At 39.2% G+C, this 19030-nt stretch overlaps 1 protein-coding gene across 3 annotated transcripts in view; it reads right to left on the bottom strand.

Moving 5' to 3' along the window:
- CCDC50 (coiled-coil domain containing 50) overlaps positions 1-16450 on the bottom strand; it is a 72722-nt gene extending 56272 nt beyond the window's left edge. For all 3 annotated transcript variants that reach the window (XM_084990717.1, XM_013982294.3, XM_003132590.7), the window contains exon 1: positions 16131-16450. In XM_084990717.1, coding sequence (XP_084846843.1) covers positions 16131-16179 — 49 coding nt within the window. In that variant the 5' untranslated portion in view covers positions 16180-16450. The remainder of the gene's footprint in view (positions 1-16130) is intronic.
- Between the last annotated feature and the right edge of the window lie 2580 nt (positions 16451-19030).

The raw sequence follows: 19030 nt of genomic DNA, 5'->3' as shown, positions 1-19030 counted from the left end.
CTAGAGTCGAATCTGCCGAGCCACATCTGCGACCTACAGCTTGCAGCAACACTGTTAACCTGCTGAGTGAGGCCAAGGATTTAACTCCCTTCCTCACGGATACTAGTCAGAGTCTTAACATGTTGGGCCACAATAGGAACTCCTTGATTCAGTTCATTTTTTAAATCAATTTATAAAATTTCAAAATTAAACATTAAAAGACGACTGTCAAAATTACACTTAGAAAAATAAGAAACTCTTGAACAGTGTTTTCTATAATGCACTTCACAGAGTGCTGGTAACATGAGATAATCAGTGAAAACTTTGCATACAAGATGCAGTACAGTGTAACCAAGAGTGCTCTTACTTAGATTCTAATCCTGGCTCTAACACTCACTAGATGAGTAACCTTGAACAAATTAATATCACTTGTGTTTGCTTATTTGTAATATGAGAATAATAATAACCACTGTTAAGTACTTAAACACTGCAGGAAATTTGCATTTAAAAAAAAAGTCCTCATAAATTATTCTGATGGAGATAAACCTTCCATGCAGAAAACAACAGACTGCTGATAACCACAGGGATCCTTAAAAGGGTAAGAAGTAGCAGGCAATTTTTTCAAAGTAATTTTCCACCAAGAATACTCAGAGAGTAAGAATTTATCTTATTTTGGTTCCATGTATCCCTAAAGAAACTCCAACCTTCCATTCCTCTATTTGAATGGCACTTTTCCTGGCACTTAAGCCCTCAAATGGTTTGGCAGCCCATAAATGATCTGGTTTCTCTGTTTGCCTTAGCCTAGAAAGAAAAGCCACCCATCTCCTTAAACCTCTTTAGGATAAACCCAGTCATGCCCATTAAAACCCAAAAGATCACATCCAACCCAACTTAAGTACAAGTTTACACCAAGGGAAGGCAAACCATTGGTTTATTGGCTTCATACAACAACAGAGTTTCCTTAAGTACTAGCTACGGCAAGTTCCATTTATCTTTGAGTCAGATATCTCCACCTTCAACTTCTCTTCTGCAAGTGGATACTCTAGCTACTAGCCTTTCTTTCCTATTTGGACTAGTAAATCATTTCATTTCCAAACAACTGAGAATAATACTAAAAACAAACAAACAAAAACTTCAAAAAGTGGTCATGGGGAGGTCCCGTCATGGCTCAGAGGTTAAACATCCATGAAGACATGGGTTCGATCCCTGGCCTCGCTCAGGGGAGTTAAAGATGGGGCTTTGCAGCAAGCTACAGTATAGGTTGCAGACATGACTCAGATCCAGCGTTGCTGTGGCTGTGGCACAGGCTGGCAGCTACAGCTCTGATTTGACCCTTAGGCTGGGAACCTCCATATGCCACGGGTGAGGCCCTAAAGAGACAAACAAACAAACAAAAAAAAACAAACCTGTGGGGGGAGTGGTCATGGGGAGTTCCTGCTGTTGTGCAATGGTAATGGGATCAGTGGCATCTTGGGAGCCCTGGGTTGTTGGTTCGGTCCCTGGCCTGGCACAGTGGGTTAAGAATCTGGCATTGCAGCTGCAGCTTAGGTCTCAACTGTGGCTCGGATCCGATCCCGGCCCTGGGAACTCCATACACCACAGAAAGGCCAAAAATGGGAGGAAAAAAAAGGCGTTCATGTAATAAGAAGGTATGGTCAAAATATTCTCATAGAATCTTGTTCCCATAAAGTAAACTGCAAAACTCATAGTTCCACTTTGGTAATTATTTGTCCGAACTCTACACAAATTTCCAATAATCTTGGATTACATAAATCTGGAGGTAAAGCAAAAGGACCTGAGACTTCTGGAATTCTACTCTGATATGCTGCTGTATGGTCAATAATTGGTCATGTTTACTGACTAGATATGTGTCTTTCTAAAAGACATCATGGCTACATGACTAGAGTCAACTCAGTTTTTATACTCTAGGGGAACACCTTCCCAGATGAGGACATTTATCTTCCTAATCATACTACAAGCAGGCTTACATTAAAATCAGATTTCTTCCTCTCCTAGAAATAGTTATATAGGGAAAAGTGATGACCCAAGAGCAAATTGGAAGAAGCTAGTCTATGTTTCAAAGCACACCCACAAACTTCTTGAGCAGATGACAGATTTTAAGAAGGGATTCTGTCAATCACTACGGCGTTCTATGTAGTTCATCAGAGGGGATAGTATAGTTTATTCATATTTTTTTTTTGAGAAAGAAATTTGTGTTCACCTTAGCGGTATTTAAGTTATATGTGAACTATTGATGGTTCTGTATTCCCAAAGCAAGCTAGAAATTCAGCTAGTGCTATGGGAAGAGAGAAGCAAAAGCTGAAGTTTAGTAATAAACTCCAATAAGAAGGAAGCTGAGATTTCTTCAATAATACCAAACTAAACAGTATATAAAATGACAGCATGGTTGTGAACTGGATTTTGCCTAATGTATTTCAGCAAAGAAAAAACAACTTTGGAGCCACACAGATCAGGATTCAAATACTGCTTTCTGACTGGCTAAAAGACCTTAGGCAAGTTATCTGATCTCTTTGAGCCTCAAAATATGTCTGTCATTCAGTAAGAGAACATTTAACAAATGTAATAATAAATCTATTATTACCGGCGTCATCACAGTTAATGAATTCATATGATTAGTTATTCTCTATTACGGATTTTTTTTTTTTTTTTTGGCTTTTTTAGGGCTACACCCTTGGCACATGGACATTCCCAGGCTAGGGGTTAAATCATAGCTATAACTGCCAGCCTATGCTACAGCCACAGCAACACCAGATCCAAGCCGCATATGTAAACTACACCACAGCTCATGGCAATCCTTAACCCAAGGAGTGAGGCCAGAGATCGAACAAGTGTCCTCATGGATACCAGTTGGGTATGTTTCTAAGCCATGATGGGAACTCCCAATTAAGGATTTCTTTTAGTCAGATCCCATTAAGTTGCTGGTTAACATAGATCTACCACTTTTCTAGTATACAATCTATAACAGAATAAGTAATCACTGCTTCCTCTTCTGAATGTATGGAAATGTTTCCTGACAAGGAATTACAATATAATCAACTGTTTACTATGTTTCAATAGCTCTTTCTAACCTCATATGATCAACTGAGGGAGAATTTGCTTCCTATGTGTACACATTGTGGGCCTAAGTTAAAAGGAAATCAATATGCCTAGAGTGTTTAATAAGCTCCAATATTCGAAACTTTTTTCAGTTGAACATCCAGGATTGGAAAGGAAAATAGATTTCTATGTGAAAGTCATGTAATTATAGTTTACTTAAATAGAAGAATCATCAAAGTATCATCAGAAAGAATGGTAGGAGGGTAGGCTGTTGAGTGGAAGTAGAGCCAGTCAAGTCTAAACAACATATTAAGACGTAAATTTAAAATACTGCATACCTAAAACTAGATAGGTTTTCCTAACTTCTGTTCCTTAAATTGCTCTAGTAAAAGCTTTCTGCCAAATCCAAATGGTATTTCGGTACCTTACTAGAAGAAATGTAGGTATCTCCTGCCCAATTTATAGAAATATAATGGCTTTATTGCAGCATATAAGGAACAAACAAGCTGAAGTACAAACAGCCCAGTTCTTCATGCCAGATAACTGTCAGAATTTTAGTTCTGGCTCTATCAGCAACTCATGAGGTGATCTTTGACAAGTCACTTTCCAAATCAGAACCTCAATGTCCTGACCCATAAGGGAACAGTCCAAATTATCTTTAACAATTCATCCAACTTAGATACAGGGTTGTATGAGATGCAGATGGTTCAGTATAAGTGATATACATTTGTCTCCTGAATATAAGCACACCATCTAAAATGTGTGTATCACCGCCCACATGAAAGACTACCCATACATGATGACTACAGTGCTCTCTCCTGCACCAAATACTGCTTTCTTCATCACTGCTATTTTACTATTTGTATCATATAAAGCGGCAAACAACTGCTTTTATCCATCTGTATAGATAGCTTTAACCACCAATAAATCTTGAATCTTAAAATTCAATCTAGTGCTTTATAAAAAGGTAGACTTACCCTGCCTCAACTAGCAGTTCTCACAGAGCCTTTAGTATCAAGGTAAATGAGACCATGTTTTTCATTCACTGTCCAATGAACACAACTGTGAACTATGCCATTTACTAAAGGGTGGACCTAGGGTAAGATGATCAGACTACAGTGGGGGGAAAGCAAACATCCTCCACATTCAGGAGTCTTCTTGAGCACCAAATGTAGGTTCAATCAGAATGTGCTCTAAATGCCTTGGGCTTCTCAATGTACTGTCACTGAAACTGGCTTCAGTATATTCTCCAGTATATTTGGTTATCATGTAACTCCGCTGCAGAGGAAGTGAAAGAAAATCAGGGGCAGCCTGCATCTGTGAACAGGAAGACAAGCTGTCCATATATTTTTCTGCTCTAGAGGATTCAGTTGCCTCACTTGTTTTTTTAAGAATTCAAAGTCATTTTGATGATTTTAAAAAGCCGCTATAATATCTACTTAGAAGTATAAATTTATTTTTTGTAGCACTGCATGTTTTTAAAACAGTGTTAACTTCTAATATACCATATGAAGCTGAGACTAAACAGTATGCCACATTTAGAAAAGTATGAATTAAACACATCCACCCCCAAAGCAAAACCTCTTGAGCTCTTTTGCTCATGCTTTCCCACCCTCTCTTGATCATAAACCATTCCAAGTCTGTAATCTGTACATTCATCGTTTTAGTCTCCAACCCACAACTTTCATATTCTTCACAACTGTCTCCCTTTATGATCAAGACCTTAACACCTACATGTTATATATGACATGTGCAGTAAAAACTTTATAAGAACTTTCACCTCTTTATCTAAAAATAAATCTAAAGGAGAAAATGGTATAAACATAAGAATTCTGAATAGAACCCAGTACCATTTAAGAAACTAATTGGACCCTCTAGTAACAGCAACAAAATGACACCATATTACATTCCTGGAAAATGTACACACATTAACAGGGTCTTACATAAATAAAATCAATCCAAAAACAGGTACGATCACTGCCTTCAAAGGAGCCTACTATGTGTTTAGACCTTGAGTTAACCTTAACACCAGTTAGCCTCCTACAGAAATCTGATAGATGGGGAAAATTCATGCAATAACAAGTAAAAGGGACTTGCTCCTAGTCCTGCATGCCTACTGCAGTGAATTCATGCAAATGATCATGGCTCTTATTCTAGTGTCAATAGTTTAGTTGGCTCAGGTCAGTCTGCCCACTGAAGACAAGCTGTCACTAGTCTGACAAGTGTAAGGATCCCCCAGAAATACTGCGATCAATCAGCTACCAGTCTCATCTGGATGGAGAGCTAGCAGACCAATAGAGGAATGAGACACGTTGCTTAAGGAGGTTAAGTACCTCAAAAGGAGGTTAAGGAGATAGACAGGAAAGAGCAGAGTAGACTTAACAAAGAATTAGTGTTTGAGTTGGGCCTGGGAGGTGTTGAGAGGATGAGGCTGGTAGAGATAGATTATGTTTGGATAGTATAAAAGGAAATACCATGCAGAGGCCCACAGCTCAAAGGAACAATGGTCTGGATAAAGGAAAAGCAGGAATGTTACAGGACAGCTTAAACAGTACTATCATTGAGATTTAATGTATAAAACTGCATTTTACAAAATATTTTCATAGCCATTTCTTCAATTAACTGTCACTGAAAGCCCATCTGTTATTAAGAATAGTAAATATTATCCCCAATAAACAATAATAGTAAGAAAACTGAAGCTTAGAAATATTGAGTGTTTTCTCTGAGTTCTTACATAAATGAGTGGTACAGATGAGCTGTGAAACCAAGTCTTAACAAGTCTAGGTTGAAAGTACTTTCTTTTACAAAGAAGTTAGTCTGCTTTAGTTAAATTTTACACAAGCTTGATTTTAATCTAGACAAATTATTTAGTGTATCAGTAAACTAGGGCAAATACTGCAAAATAATTCTAGGAGAACTTTAACTGCTGAAAAGATACATAACAGAAATGTACAGAGTAAAATGGTAGCCTCCTACTCTATTTAAGTTGAAAAAGAAAATGATATTATATTACGTGCTGCCAAGTAAGTAGAAATCAGAAATATGTGCATTTCTAACCTCCCTTCAATTGCACAAATGTTTTCAACATCCATTCCCCACATTTGGGGGCAATATATTGAAAGAATCAATAAATAGGAAACAAAAAGAAAGCTAAATAAATAAAAGCAAAATTTTGGAAAACCCACATGTGAATAGCTAAATGAACCCTAATTATTCCTGCTACATTCTATAGGGCAGATTTCATGTTTCACTTAGTAATCAATTATGAAGTAGAAAACACATTAAGAGCCTCAAAACAGTCTATGGGTGACAGGTGCCCTTCAGGTTTTAAGTGGCAATGAAAACTTCACATTATTTACCCAGATTTTTTTTTTTTTTAACAAGGACCTCACTCAGTCTTACATCCAATTGCCTCTGGCATTTCAGCAATGTCTCTTTCAGTTGTGTGGTCACCAGTATATACCTACTCTGGTAAAATTATTAGAATCACCCTCTTTACTGATCAAGTGTCCAGGTTTGGCATATAAATTATTTCACAGCCCTGCCTTTAAGCCTCAGTAGACATCCTAGTTTTCAGGGGAGTTTGAGCTGGGCAGGAGGGAGGTCCTATTACAACCATGTTGTTAGAATTCAGGGCTGTTGAAAACATGGTAACCTAGAGTCTATCAATAGCTCCTTAACCATTTTCTAAACCTCCAGCTTGTCCCCTCCAACATACACACATAGACAAAACGATCTTTCAAATATCAGCTCTATGGGAGTTTCCTTTGTGGCTCAGCAGTAATGAACCCAACTAGAATCCATCAGGATGTGGGTTTGATCCCTGGCCCTGTTCAGTGGGTTAAGGAGCTATAGCGTAGGTCACAGAGGCTCAGATCCCGCATTGCTGTGGCTGTGGTGTGGGCTGGCAGCTGTAGCTCCAATTCAATTCAACCCCTAGCCTGGGAACTTCCATATGTTGCAGGTGCAGCCCTAAAAAGACCAAAAAAAAAAAAAAAAAAAAAAAAAAGATTAGCTCTATGGAGTCTTAATGCGGTAACTACAAAGAGAAAAGAAGAAATGCTTCATAGGTACTCTAAAGCCCAATTCAAAATAATGAGGTCTGTCCATGGAAAACTGGGAAAACAACAGAAGCAGTCATAGCAAGTCAGAATCCGGCAATCACCAACAGGATAAGGAACCATCTGCAAGCAAAGCCAGAAAGTGATTTGTAAATGGAGACAAGGAGAGTGCACAGTCCTCTCCAGAATAGCTGCTGGCAGATGTCAGGCCAACTGAAGAAGTGCAAATGGGAAGATATGCATCTTAATCGAGTCCCTTCTTTCTTTCTACTTCTGGTTTCCCATATAGATATTAAAAAAAAAAAAAAGATTGGAAAGTATTTGCCCACCCTAAATTCTATATTGCAGAATTTCAAAATATGAAAGAAAAGGCTAGTATTTTAAAATATTTAACAGGAAAGTGCTATTCAAAAATTAATGAATGTCATAAAGTAAATAGGGACTCCTCTAGAGTGAACAGACAGAAAAATTTGTTGTTGATGGGGAGGCAGTGAGGAGGGAAAGATATCCTTGCAAGTAATTCGTGCTTTTACTACATGCAGTTAAAAAAGTCCTGGGGTAACATTAATGGAAAGTGACTCAGCCTTTATGACTCATTAGAAAAACAAAAGCCAAAAAAGTCCAGTGGAGACTCCCCTAGTATTTGGTCATTGAGAAGCTGTATCAGGACTAGAAATGCTCATCATACACTAAGCCTTCAAAGTTTAGTTGTAAATCAACCCAGGGACTTCTGCTACAAGTTTCCAAAAAGACAAAATAACATTTCATTCACACTAATGTTGGTAACATGTTTTGAAAAGAGTCAGTAATAAGTCATAAGCTAAGAGTCATAAACAAACTTAAAAAGCTGACTTTGTTTACTAATGTATTTCACTTCTGAAAAGCCCCACAGACCCTTACTCAGAGCTGGCATATGGATTTTTCTTCCTTTACATAAGTTTTCTACTTTGATAATCAACTGTCCCTAGAAATTTATAAGGAAAGCAAATTTTATTCTTAAAAGCAAGAAAAAAAAATCAGGATGGAAGTCTATAGTTTTAAAAGTCACCACACAAATAAAACATGCTATCACATGAGTTCAACCAACAATAGTCTCCAACAGCACATCACTGTGTTAAAGAAAAGTTCTGCTAACTGATGTTCATGGCCATAACTGAAATATCAAAAAAGATTAAACAGGGAGGTTTTTTAAAAATGGTTTCACTGAAACGTTCCCAAGGAAATTATTGATTTTCCAAAAAGTACCATACAGTAAAGAATTTAAGCTTTGCTGATTATACAGTCTCTGCCACACAATTACTTGTCTCAGCCTTTGTAGCAGGAAGGCAGCCACAGACAAAATGTGAAAATATGAACAAAGTTATGTCCCAATAAAACTTGAGACAGTGAAATTTGATTTTCGTATCATTTTTTATCTATCACAAAACATTCTTCTTCCTCTTTATTTTTCAACCACTAAAGAAATGTAAGAACTACCTTCAGCTCACTTGTATAAAAACAAGGGATGGGTCGGCTGGATTGGCCCAGGGGCCATAGTTTGCAAACCCCTATCTTAGAGGGACCAATTTCAATTACTGAAAGGAAAAAAAGAATGCTGCTCATTCTTTAACACTGACAGTAAAATGAGTTGCCACAGCAAAAACTTAAGAAATTAAGAGTAAGGAAGGATCACTCCCTGAATTAGCATGGCCACAGTATTCTCAGTATATTCTAAATATCCACTGCATATAATCTAGGTATTAAAAACTACAGATTCCTGGCCTATCTCCAAGAGATTCAGCTGAAAGCAAGTAGGCTAGGAATGCGTTTATAGAAAAATTCCCCATATCATTCTAATGTTGCACCAATGTTTAAAGACCACTGACATGTGCAAAATTAATATTATCTGATAAAAGACAAGAATTCAGAATATGTAAAAAACTCCTAAAACTCAAATAAAAAGAATAAAAATGCCTGCTTTTTTAAAAAAAAGGCATGAAGTTTCCGTTGTGGCTGGGCGGAAATGAATCTGACTAGCATCCATGAGGACGCAGGTTTGATCCCTGGCCTTGCTCAGTGGGTTAAGGATCTGGCGTTGCAATAAGCTGTGGTTAGGCTGCAGACACAGCTTGGATCTGGTGTTGCTGTGGCTGTGGTGCAGGCCAGCAGCTACAGCTCCCATTCTACTCCTAGTCTGGGAACCATATGCCACCAGTGTGGCCCTAAAAAGACACAAAACAAAAAGCAAAGCTTAGAACACACACCTCAACAATATGAAAAACAGAAAACAGGCACAAGAGGCTCAAATCATTAGTCATTAGAGAAATGCAAATGAAAGCCACATGAGATAATGTTATACAAATTGCTACAATTTTAAAAAATATACCTTGACAATTTAAAGTGCAGACAAGGATGCAGGACAACTAGAGCTCACATACACTGCTTGTGGGAATGCAAAAAATGATACAGCCACTTTGGAAAAGATTTTAGCAGTTTCTTATAAACCTAAACATATATTCACCGTTTGACCAATTAATCCTATCCTAGGTGCTTGCCCAAGAGAAACAAAAAAAGTTCACCTAAAAAAGAACAAAAAACAAAAACCTGTATGCAAATATCTGCAGAGACCATAACCACCAAAAGTGAAAATAACCCAATGTTGGCCAATCAGTGAATGGATAAGTGAACTGTGGTACAGCCATACAGTGGAACTCAGCAATAAAAAGGAATGAAATTACTGATACACACATGGTATCAGATGTATTATGCTAAGTGAAAGAAGCCAAATTCAAAAAGCAACTTACTGTATGACTTCATTTATAAGACATTTTTTGCAAAGGCAAAACTATAGTGACAGAAAACAAATCAGTCGTTGGTAAAGGCAAGGAAAAGGAGTGGAGCAGTTTGGAGGTTACGTAACTGCCCTATATCTTGATTGCTGTGGTTGTTACAAGACTATACAGATATCAAAATTCAGAACTGCATACTATGAAGGATGAATTTTTACTATATATGAATTACACCTCAATTAATTTGACTAAAAACGCTGATATATAAGCAACACTGATTTTACACTGGTTCTGGTTTATTAGACAGTTTTCAATGCTTTTATGTCAGTGTGTGCTACCAGCTATCAGATGAAGACCTACATATCTTAAAGTGTGTGTATGTGTGTGTGTTAATGAAACAACGGCAAAAAAAAAGTTCTTTTGAGTATATGTGTTTGTCATGTCTTTTTAAAAGTATTATCTAGAAACTCTTTTTGGTTTCTAAATTAAAACATCTAGGAATAAATGGTCTAGATAATTCCCAAGGTATATAAAACCAATTATCTTTTGTAGGTCTTATCTAAGATCTAGGGTATCCTAATTTTACAGTTTTTTAGAACAGGACACCTATAAATAGGCCATCAGTTAAAAACATAAATCCAGTAGCCCTTCTAGTGGCTACATCTGAAATTGCAAATATAGCTGTGATTAAGGTTCATTTTTTCCTCCCATAGGTTGGAGTAGTTAATTTTAAAATACACTCCTGTACTTAGAGAACTGGAATTTCAAGCAGCACTTACTTAAGTTTTGTAGTATCATACTGCTTTTTGTTACTGATGCAAAAATTCATTTATCTCAATCAAAACTCCCATGTCCCTGAAAAGAACCAAGCAAAGATCATGGCCTATAGATTTATTTCTTTAATATGTTTAATCTTAAAATCTCCAAGCCTCTAAACATCAGCCCCTTCAGGCTGAGTGTACCAGGGAAGAAAAAACACTGAGGCAGGACTGTGACCTCCTGTAGTTCACCCAGTAATTCATTTTTTGAATCAAAATAAAACCTCAAAAAAAGCTTTTATAATTAAAAAATAAAATAAAACCTTCATTAACTTAACATGCATATCAAACACTACCCCAAAGTAACTTTCTGAAACTGTTTTGTCACTCATTATTTTTATTCCACTGTTTTAAATATATGACAGTATTAATGAAACACACTGGGGTGATTTTAAAGCATCTGACACATTTAAAAGAAAGAGGAGGGAATGGGAACAAAGGGAGAGAGGAAGGGAGGAGATGCAGAGGGAGGGAGACGGTGGGAAGTGAGAGAGCAGGGCAGACAGAGCTGTGTGAATATTCAATTTTAAACTTTTCTATTCTAGGCCCCAATGAACCAATTTTTAGATACTTAGCCTCAGTCTTTGGTACAACTCACTGCCCCATCCTGGCTCTCAGATTTTCATCTGGAAAATCTGGTTAGCCTAGATCAATGATATTTAACGCTTTCTATTCTAAGATCCTCTTTAAAAATATCCATTAATTTCACAGTTTCCCACATGGGAGAAGGTGCCCTTTAAGTACTTATAAAAAAAATAATAATTTCTCAATTCATTAGATTATTAAAAGAATCTTCTTTTACAAATAGTAGCTATTTCCTTTTTTAAAAATCACTGATTCATTTAAGAAGGTACTGCACACCTGCATAGAGCAATAAACTGAAAGATGTTTTTTCCCCATATGTGAGAGGCATTTCAGGTGCAAGTATGGAATTTCACGGGGTTTTTTTCACAACTCCTTGAACTCTACAGAACTGCCTCTCCACCACAGTGAAGATCATTTCCCTGCATCAGGGCACTTTTTATTGTGAAACCACCCTCATGTGATAGGTGGCACACAGCACAAACACTTTTAAATAATACGTACCTATGTTTCTTTCCAGCTTCCAAATTATGTGATATTGCTTTGCATTTGCACTTCAGGAAAAAAAAAAAATTTAAAGCTATTACTCAAGAAAAAGTTAAAACCACAAAACAGCATTTAAAAGAAATTTTACTAAAATTTTATTCATAATAATGATTACTTCCAAAGCCAGAAAGAAGAGTGTGGAATTACTTTTTTTTTTAACTTTCTATGTTGTACAAATCTACATATGGATTCTATTTATAATATGCATCTATGAGAAAAACATTAGAAAAAAAGATGAGAAATTTTCATAAATTTAATACTAGCACTAAGATACACCATGCCTATGGTTAAGAGGCATTATCTTTGCCTTTTAAGAGCTTATGCTCTGAGAAGGGATACGTAATAATTATGCTAGAGATAGAATTCCTCAACTACCAGGAAGTCTCTGGTATTCATAATTTACTCATTCCATCATTTATTCACACATCCAAATATCTGCTGAATATTTGCTGCCCATTTCGAAGACCCAAATCCAGATGACATGATGGTAAAGAAAAACATGACACAAACCTCCTAACTCAAGATCTAGCCCAGGGTTCCATTAAAAAACAGTAACAAAAACAAAAACCCAAAAAACAAAAAAACTTACTGTGTAATTCTGAAGAAAAGAGAAAGTGAGTTTACCCTAGAGCCAGAAAATAGACGTCTCTGAGATGGCCATCACATTAAATGTCCAGTGTGCATATGCTTTCAAACTCTGGGACTACTTGGTTTCATTTATTGCACCAGACACACAACTTTGTATCTTTCCCCTTAAAGTTCTGGATTTATGCCATTAATTTAATTTCCATTATGCCACTGGTGTGTCCTGGACCTAAAATAAAACAGTGCTTTCTAGGCATAGCTCTGAAAATGTATTAACTTTTATCTTTCACTAAAGAACAAGGATTTGCACTCAGAAGAACTAGATACTTTTATTTCAAGAAATGTCTCCACCAAGTGCACCCACTTCAGATGCTAATCTTGACTGCATGCCCGGGCATGCACAGAGATAACCAACCTTGGAGATGGTAGAACCTTCCATTTGAAGGCCAGTAAGAATATATAACACATAATCAAAGTCCTTATTGCTGAAAGGAAAGAAAAAAGGTTGGCCTTGGTAGAAGATGAGAGGGTTGGTATATAACTGCTAAATGGCTAAAAGTGGGAAAACTCTAATGACTACAACTAAACTCTAATGACTAAAAGGAGTTAGTAAAGTTTAGAGGGGTCTAGAAATGGCTTTGATGGACAGGTTAAGGCTCTCAGACTAAAACTTTAAGACAATGGGAGACCTTTGTTAGATGGGGGAAAGGGCAGGATTACAGGGATTGGTGAACAATTCAAACTAAGTAGAGAGATGAGAATCAGACTGGAGAGAGAGGGAAAAAAAATGGGGAGTCTGAACTGTGGTTTCAGAAAGAAAATTCTGCAATGAAGCTAAAACTGACCAAAAATCTAAGTTTGTTAACTAATGAAAAAGTGTTCTTTTTTTAGGGGGAAAAAAAAAAAAAGCTTTGATCTAAACTAAAAATCTTTCAGGATATTGTCGGAACCTTTGTCTATTTGTGAAAACCTTTGTGTAGCATTCACAGATTGCATGATGCATTTGAGTTATATCTACTGATTTAAAAAAAAAAAAGGCTGAGAATGATTTCAAATCTTGTTTCAGACAACCTCAAATGTTTCAGAAGAAATACAGCATTATTCCTAAACAATGACAACAGTATTTCCATTACAAAAAGTATGCAGATGTTCCAAATATGCTTTTAAAACAGAAATGATGTGTGTTGACGTCTAGTTAGACTTAATTCTTTTCACTACATGTGAACTCAAACATGTTCTTTTGTTTCCTATTTTAAGAGGGATCTCCCAAGGTAAAGGTACTGCTGTAGTTATTTTTTTCAAAGGTCTATTCGAATGATGAATATCTTTGATCGTCTTAAAACTGAGTAAGCAAGTGTTAGGTTTTAACCTAGAAAAAAAAAAGTTTTCCAATATTCCCTCTCTCCCTGATGTCAGCTGCTACCATGACCTCTGTTGAAATGTTCACAATAAAGGTCCTAGGGCTCCCCACATCCTCCTAAAGAAAAGGGCAGTGGGAAGGGGCAGACATCCACTGCATTATTCTCCTCCATCGCTAATCCAACCTACCCCATGATCCCAAGTTGTAATTGTATACAAAGGTTTAGACTGAGAAGATTAGTACAGGAGACAGAATATTAAGCAAATTATTACTAAACTTTCTTTTCAAACTGAGTTGGAATTTCAGTATTGAGAACAGTCTCAGTGTTTGTGTGTATTTCACCCAATCATGGGCACCAAGTTTATTTTCTTTAATTGGGGTCTAAAAACATTGATAAGGAGTTCAAACTGGGCCATATTTAGAGTTATGTTAGAAAAAGATACACTTTAATAGAAGCAAATACTTCCCAGATCAAAAACCACACCACTATTAGGATGTTCCTAGCACAGTATGTCATTTCCTTCCATGATCTTTGAACCAGAAAAATCAGATGCTTACAAAGACAATGATCTTCCCAACAACTTCTGACTACCTTCAAAGTAAATCAATATTTAATTCTAACTTAATGAAACAGAATTACCACTTTACCACATCATGTACACTGGGCTACTAAACACTATATTGTGCAAAATGAAAGCCAATCCAAATCTGTTCAACTGCAGAGGTTGGCAATGGAAAATTCTTGCCCTTATAGATGGAAAGTATTTGCTGAAATCCTTGAGAAAGAGTATACTAGAACAAACCATTCATGTCTTGATTACAAACCAGAGTAATATGAACACATACAGAGAAGGTGAATTTCAAGTTGTTTCAGGTCACTGACATATATAGGAAGCTAAGTAAAATCACAGCACTATATGATTAATACTTTACATATTAAGGTTGTGTTTGAACACCAATTCTCAACCTTATCATCCACCCCCAATGAAGCAGTATACACTACACAAGGATCGCTTCTGCTTTAGCAACATCCAACACACACACACACACCCCCTCAACTCAGAAAAGTTAAGAACAATCTCAAAGACTAGGACTTTCAAAGTGCAGATTTGACTTTCCTTATCACTCAGGCTCCAGTCTTGACAGTGCTATGAAAAGTATATTTACATAGGAATGCCAGAATCTTCACCAAAGCCAGGTTGGGAACTGAAAGGTGGAAAAATACTTGCTAAAAATCTCAGGCCTAAGCTCTAATATCCTTCAGGAACAATAGCACAGGCCCAGCCCCCATTAAAAATTCTACAAAAAACAAGTGACTCTGTCTCCTACTGTTTGAACTCCGGTACATAAAGCAGTCAAGTTTGCTCTAGATTCTGGGGTCAGCCCGAGCACCCACAAGACCCTATATGAGTCAAGTTAGGTTGACTATGGAACACACAGTTCCAAGAAAGCAAAGATTCTTATTTTCAATTCCACATTCCCAAGAGGAGAAGACAATAGTCAGCGGAAACAAATGACATCCACTACAAAGACAGCCTCTACAAGCTCAGATAGCACTCTGGGACTTCTCTGCTTCCCAGGGCCAAATAATAGTCAAAGATAACTAGAAATTAAGGCAATCCAGCCCAAAGACCTCAATAAAAAAAATGCTAGGTCTGGATGAAGACCAGGGATAAGAAGTCAATGGGTTAATTGCTAATGGCCAAGCCAGATCGGTACTAATTAATCTTGATTTTTCTCAACATCACGACAGGGAGCCAGTAAAAATCAAGGTCACAGTGAGTCCCCTGCTCCTCACCTCGCTTACTGCTTTTTTTTGAAAAATTGCTTATAGCACCTTCTCATCCGCCTGCCTGCTCTGAGCGGGCCCAGGCTAAACTTTTAAACCTGGAGGAAGGTGGGGAAGTCAGCCAGCCTGACGCGAGTCTAGGAGAGTAGACAGAAGGAGGGAAAGAGTCAAGTTTCAAAACAAAGGCTCCACAGGGAACTGAACGTCAACCCCTCTTCAATCCCAGCCTTCAAGCCAGCTAGGCTGGGCCTTAATTGTTAAGAAATAAGATGTGCCTCCTCTTTACACCGTTCATGAAGGGCATTGGATTCCTGAGAGCCTTTACACAACCACTTGCTGAAGGTGGTGCCTCTTTACCCCCATCTCCTTACAGAGCAGAAATCAGGCTCGAACGTAAGTGACTTGCCCAAGGTCCCGCAGTTGAGCCTGAATTCAGCTCCCTCCCCGGCCAGGGCCTCCACCGGGCCGACACCAGGTGGGCACCGAGTGAGAGCCCCAAGGGCCGCCGAGACGACGCCCCAGACCAGAGGGAGCCCTGGCTGGAGCCGGAGGGGCCCGGCGCGCGCTCCACAGCCCGGCCCCTACCTTCCTTGACTCCAGGCAGCTTGGACTGGTCGATGCTGACTTCAGACATGTTGGCCCGGTGTCCGAGCTGCCCAAGGCCTCCCACTTCCCGGCCGCCGCCTACACCGAGCGTGGACCGGCTCTCAACAGCGGCAGCGGCTGCAGCGCCCGACGCGGCGCAAAGTCCAGCCCGCAGCGCTTGCGGGCCCGGAAGACAGAGCTGGCCTCCGGGAGGGGACGGGCGACAAAGGCGGCGGGAGGCCCGCCCCGGCGCACCAGGCTGGCCGCCCAGCTGCCCCTCCGCAGCCACCTGCTCTCGCGCCCCCGGCCCGATCGATACCAAATACCCGGAGCCCGGAAATGGACCCGGGCCGGCCAGTACGGAGGGAGAGAGGAGACAGAAAGGCGCGCGGGCGGGCGGGCCTGGGTGGGGAGGGGGAGGGAGAGGGGAGGGGAGCTGCAGGTCTGTAACCGCAATTGCTAGTGGCTGGCGAGCGCAGATCAGCTCCCCCGGCCGCCTCCCAGCTGTCTCCTTTGCGCCTAGTGACGCGCCGGAGGCCAAGCCCCGCTACGCCCCCGCCCCCGCGTCCTGCTTCCCTCCCAATAGGGACAGGGTCGCGTCTATCGGTGGGGGGGCTTTGAGTCCTAAAGGCCTAGGCATAAAGGCCGCACAGGTCACCCAGAACGCAGTCGTTACTGTCACCGGTATAGTCACCGTTCTGTGGGCTCTTTCCACGGGATGCTTACTGTGTGACTGGCTCTCTGACCTCCCCGGGTTAGAGGAAAGATAATACATGGGCATAAAAAAACCTCTACTACAATGTACAGAACTAAAGAGCAGCTGATCAAAAACAGGGCCCGTCAAGAGAAGAGAGTGTTCACAACCAGCTGGGGGTACTGAGTCATTCATTCATCAAAAATGCATGAACGTCTAGCAAGTGGGGTGTTAGGTACTGAGGGTGGTAACAACGTGTGCCAGCCATCTCTTTCTTCTGGCTTGTCACACACATTGGACTATAATTGTGACATTTTTATCTTCCCCAAATAGCATTTCCTGTCTGCATCTCCTAGCAACCAAATTCAAGCTCTCATTGGGAAGCCCTCCTCAGGAGGGGGCTCCTCTCCCAGGCTTGATGAATCAAAGGACCTCTCCACCACCAGCCACCACCCTTCCTCTCTCACCCATACACATTCCTCTAAGGATGGGTGTGTGACCAAGAGAGGTCGAGCAGAATACATTACATTTTTTTTTAAGAGGAAATGTATTTGTTTATTAATTCATTTATTTTGCATTTATTTACCCATTTATGCATGTATTTAGTTACATATTCATTCATTCATTCAGGGCCACACCCAGGGCATGTGGAAGTTCCCCAGCCAGGGACTGAACCTGCACCACAGCAGAGACCCAAGCCACCTAGGTGACACCACCAGATCCTTAACCCACTTTGCCTCATGAGAACTCCTGGGATATTATGTAAAAATGTTAGATAAAACTTTTTATTTCTTATGAGGAGTGTTTCCTCTCCCTAGCAGATGATGAAGCCAAACTCAAAGAAGCAAAGAAGAGAAAGAAGATGAATAGAGTGTGTTCTGATGTTATCAGAACAGCAAACCAGCTGGTCCCTGGAGCAGCTGGAATTCCTGCTGTTCTGGATTCTGCTATCTACCAAAAAAGTACTAACAGAAGACTTTCTAAGCCGGAAGTGGCAAACCCTGGCCCATAGGCCAAATCTAGACCATTGGATTCGAATGATTGTTTTTATGCGTTTAAATGATTGTATTAATTATATAAATACAACATAACATTTTCAGTTTTGGACTCAAAGTCTACAATATTTACTATGGGTCTCAAAGTCTAAAATATGTACTATTGGACTTTTTTATAGAAAGTTAACCAACCCCAGTACTAGGCATAAAGAACACCCAGTAATTAAATGTATAAATAGAAAGGAAGTACTATTAGAATGGCAGTTTCATGGGGATTTTTAAGTTGCCTGCCTTCTATGACTTTTTTCTAAACTTCCCATAGTCATAGAGAACATGTGTGATGGCAGTATTGTCTGTTTCCCTCCCCAAATCCATTGTCTTCACTCCTCTGTCATGCTCTGCCTTGGGAGGCTGAACATTTATGAATATATCACCAGGGCCTCCTTGCCCTGTGGCCTCCTTTTGAGTTAGACCAAGACATAGCACTGACAGAAGATCAAAAGAAAGGAGGAGAGAAACATAGGGGTGTGTTTTACACTCCTTTCCTTTACGCTAGTCCAAAATTTTGGTCGTAACTGTGTCCCTCCCACTATAATACTTGTCTAGAGGCCTCTTTCCCATGGTTCCAGCTCTCATGGGTCTCTAATAATACCATTTCCTTCCTCTGTCCCTTCAGGCCTAGGATGGTAATGGCAAGTCCCCTTAAACATACCCACGTCTTTGTAAGAAGGCCATTATATTCTTTCCAGTTAAACCATTTTGAGTGTGGCTTCTATTTCTTGCCTAGACTGATTAATATGGATAAGATATGCCAAACGGTCATTGCTTCATTTTCCTTAAAAATATCCACATTTCTTCTGATCTCCGTAAGACGTATTCATATATTCATATGACCTCCCCTTATTCTCTCATCCTGTCTGGAACCTATTCCAAATCATACTTTTTAGCCTCATCACTCCAAAACAGCTGTTTTGATTAGAATTATCAAGGACCTCCATGTTGCCAAATCTATAGGTCAATAGATATGATCCTACCCATCTTTTTGAAACATTTTTGTTTTGGTTTTGTTTTGGTTTGGGGATTTTTGCTTATTTATCTCCCAAGACATTAGTACACCACTAGCCCCTTTATTGAAAAATGATCCAAACCAAAGAAAGCTCAGCTTGGGGGGACGGGGGTTCTTCTGGAGAGCAATATCTGCAAATTAGTAG

Source organism: Sus scrofa, chromosome 13, assembly GCF_054392235.1.
Source record: "Sus scrofa isolate SSC_HxYL_T2T_F1_AM1 chromosome 13, Sscrofa_HxYL_maternal_Yorkshire_Landrace_v2.0, whole genome shotgun sequence".
NCBI classification, from domain to species: domain Eukaryota; kingdom Metazoa; phylum Chordata; class Mammalia; order Artiodactyla; family Suidae; genus Sus; species Sus scrofa.
The sequence above is the reverse complement of the archived record's forward strand: the minus strand, read 5'-3'. Positions and strand labels throughout refer to the sequence as shown.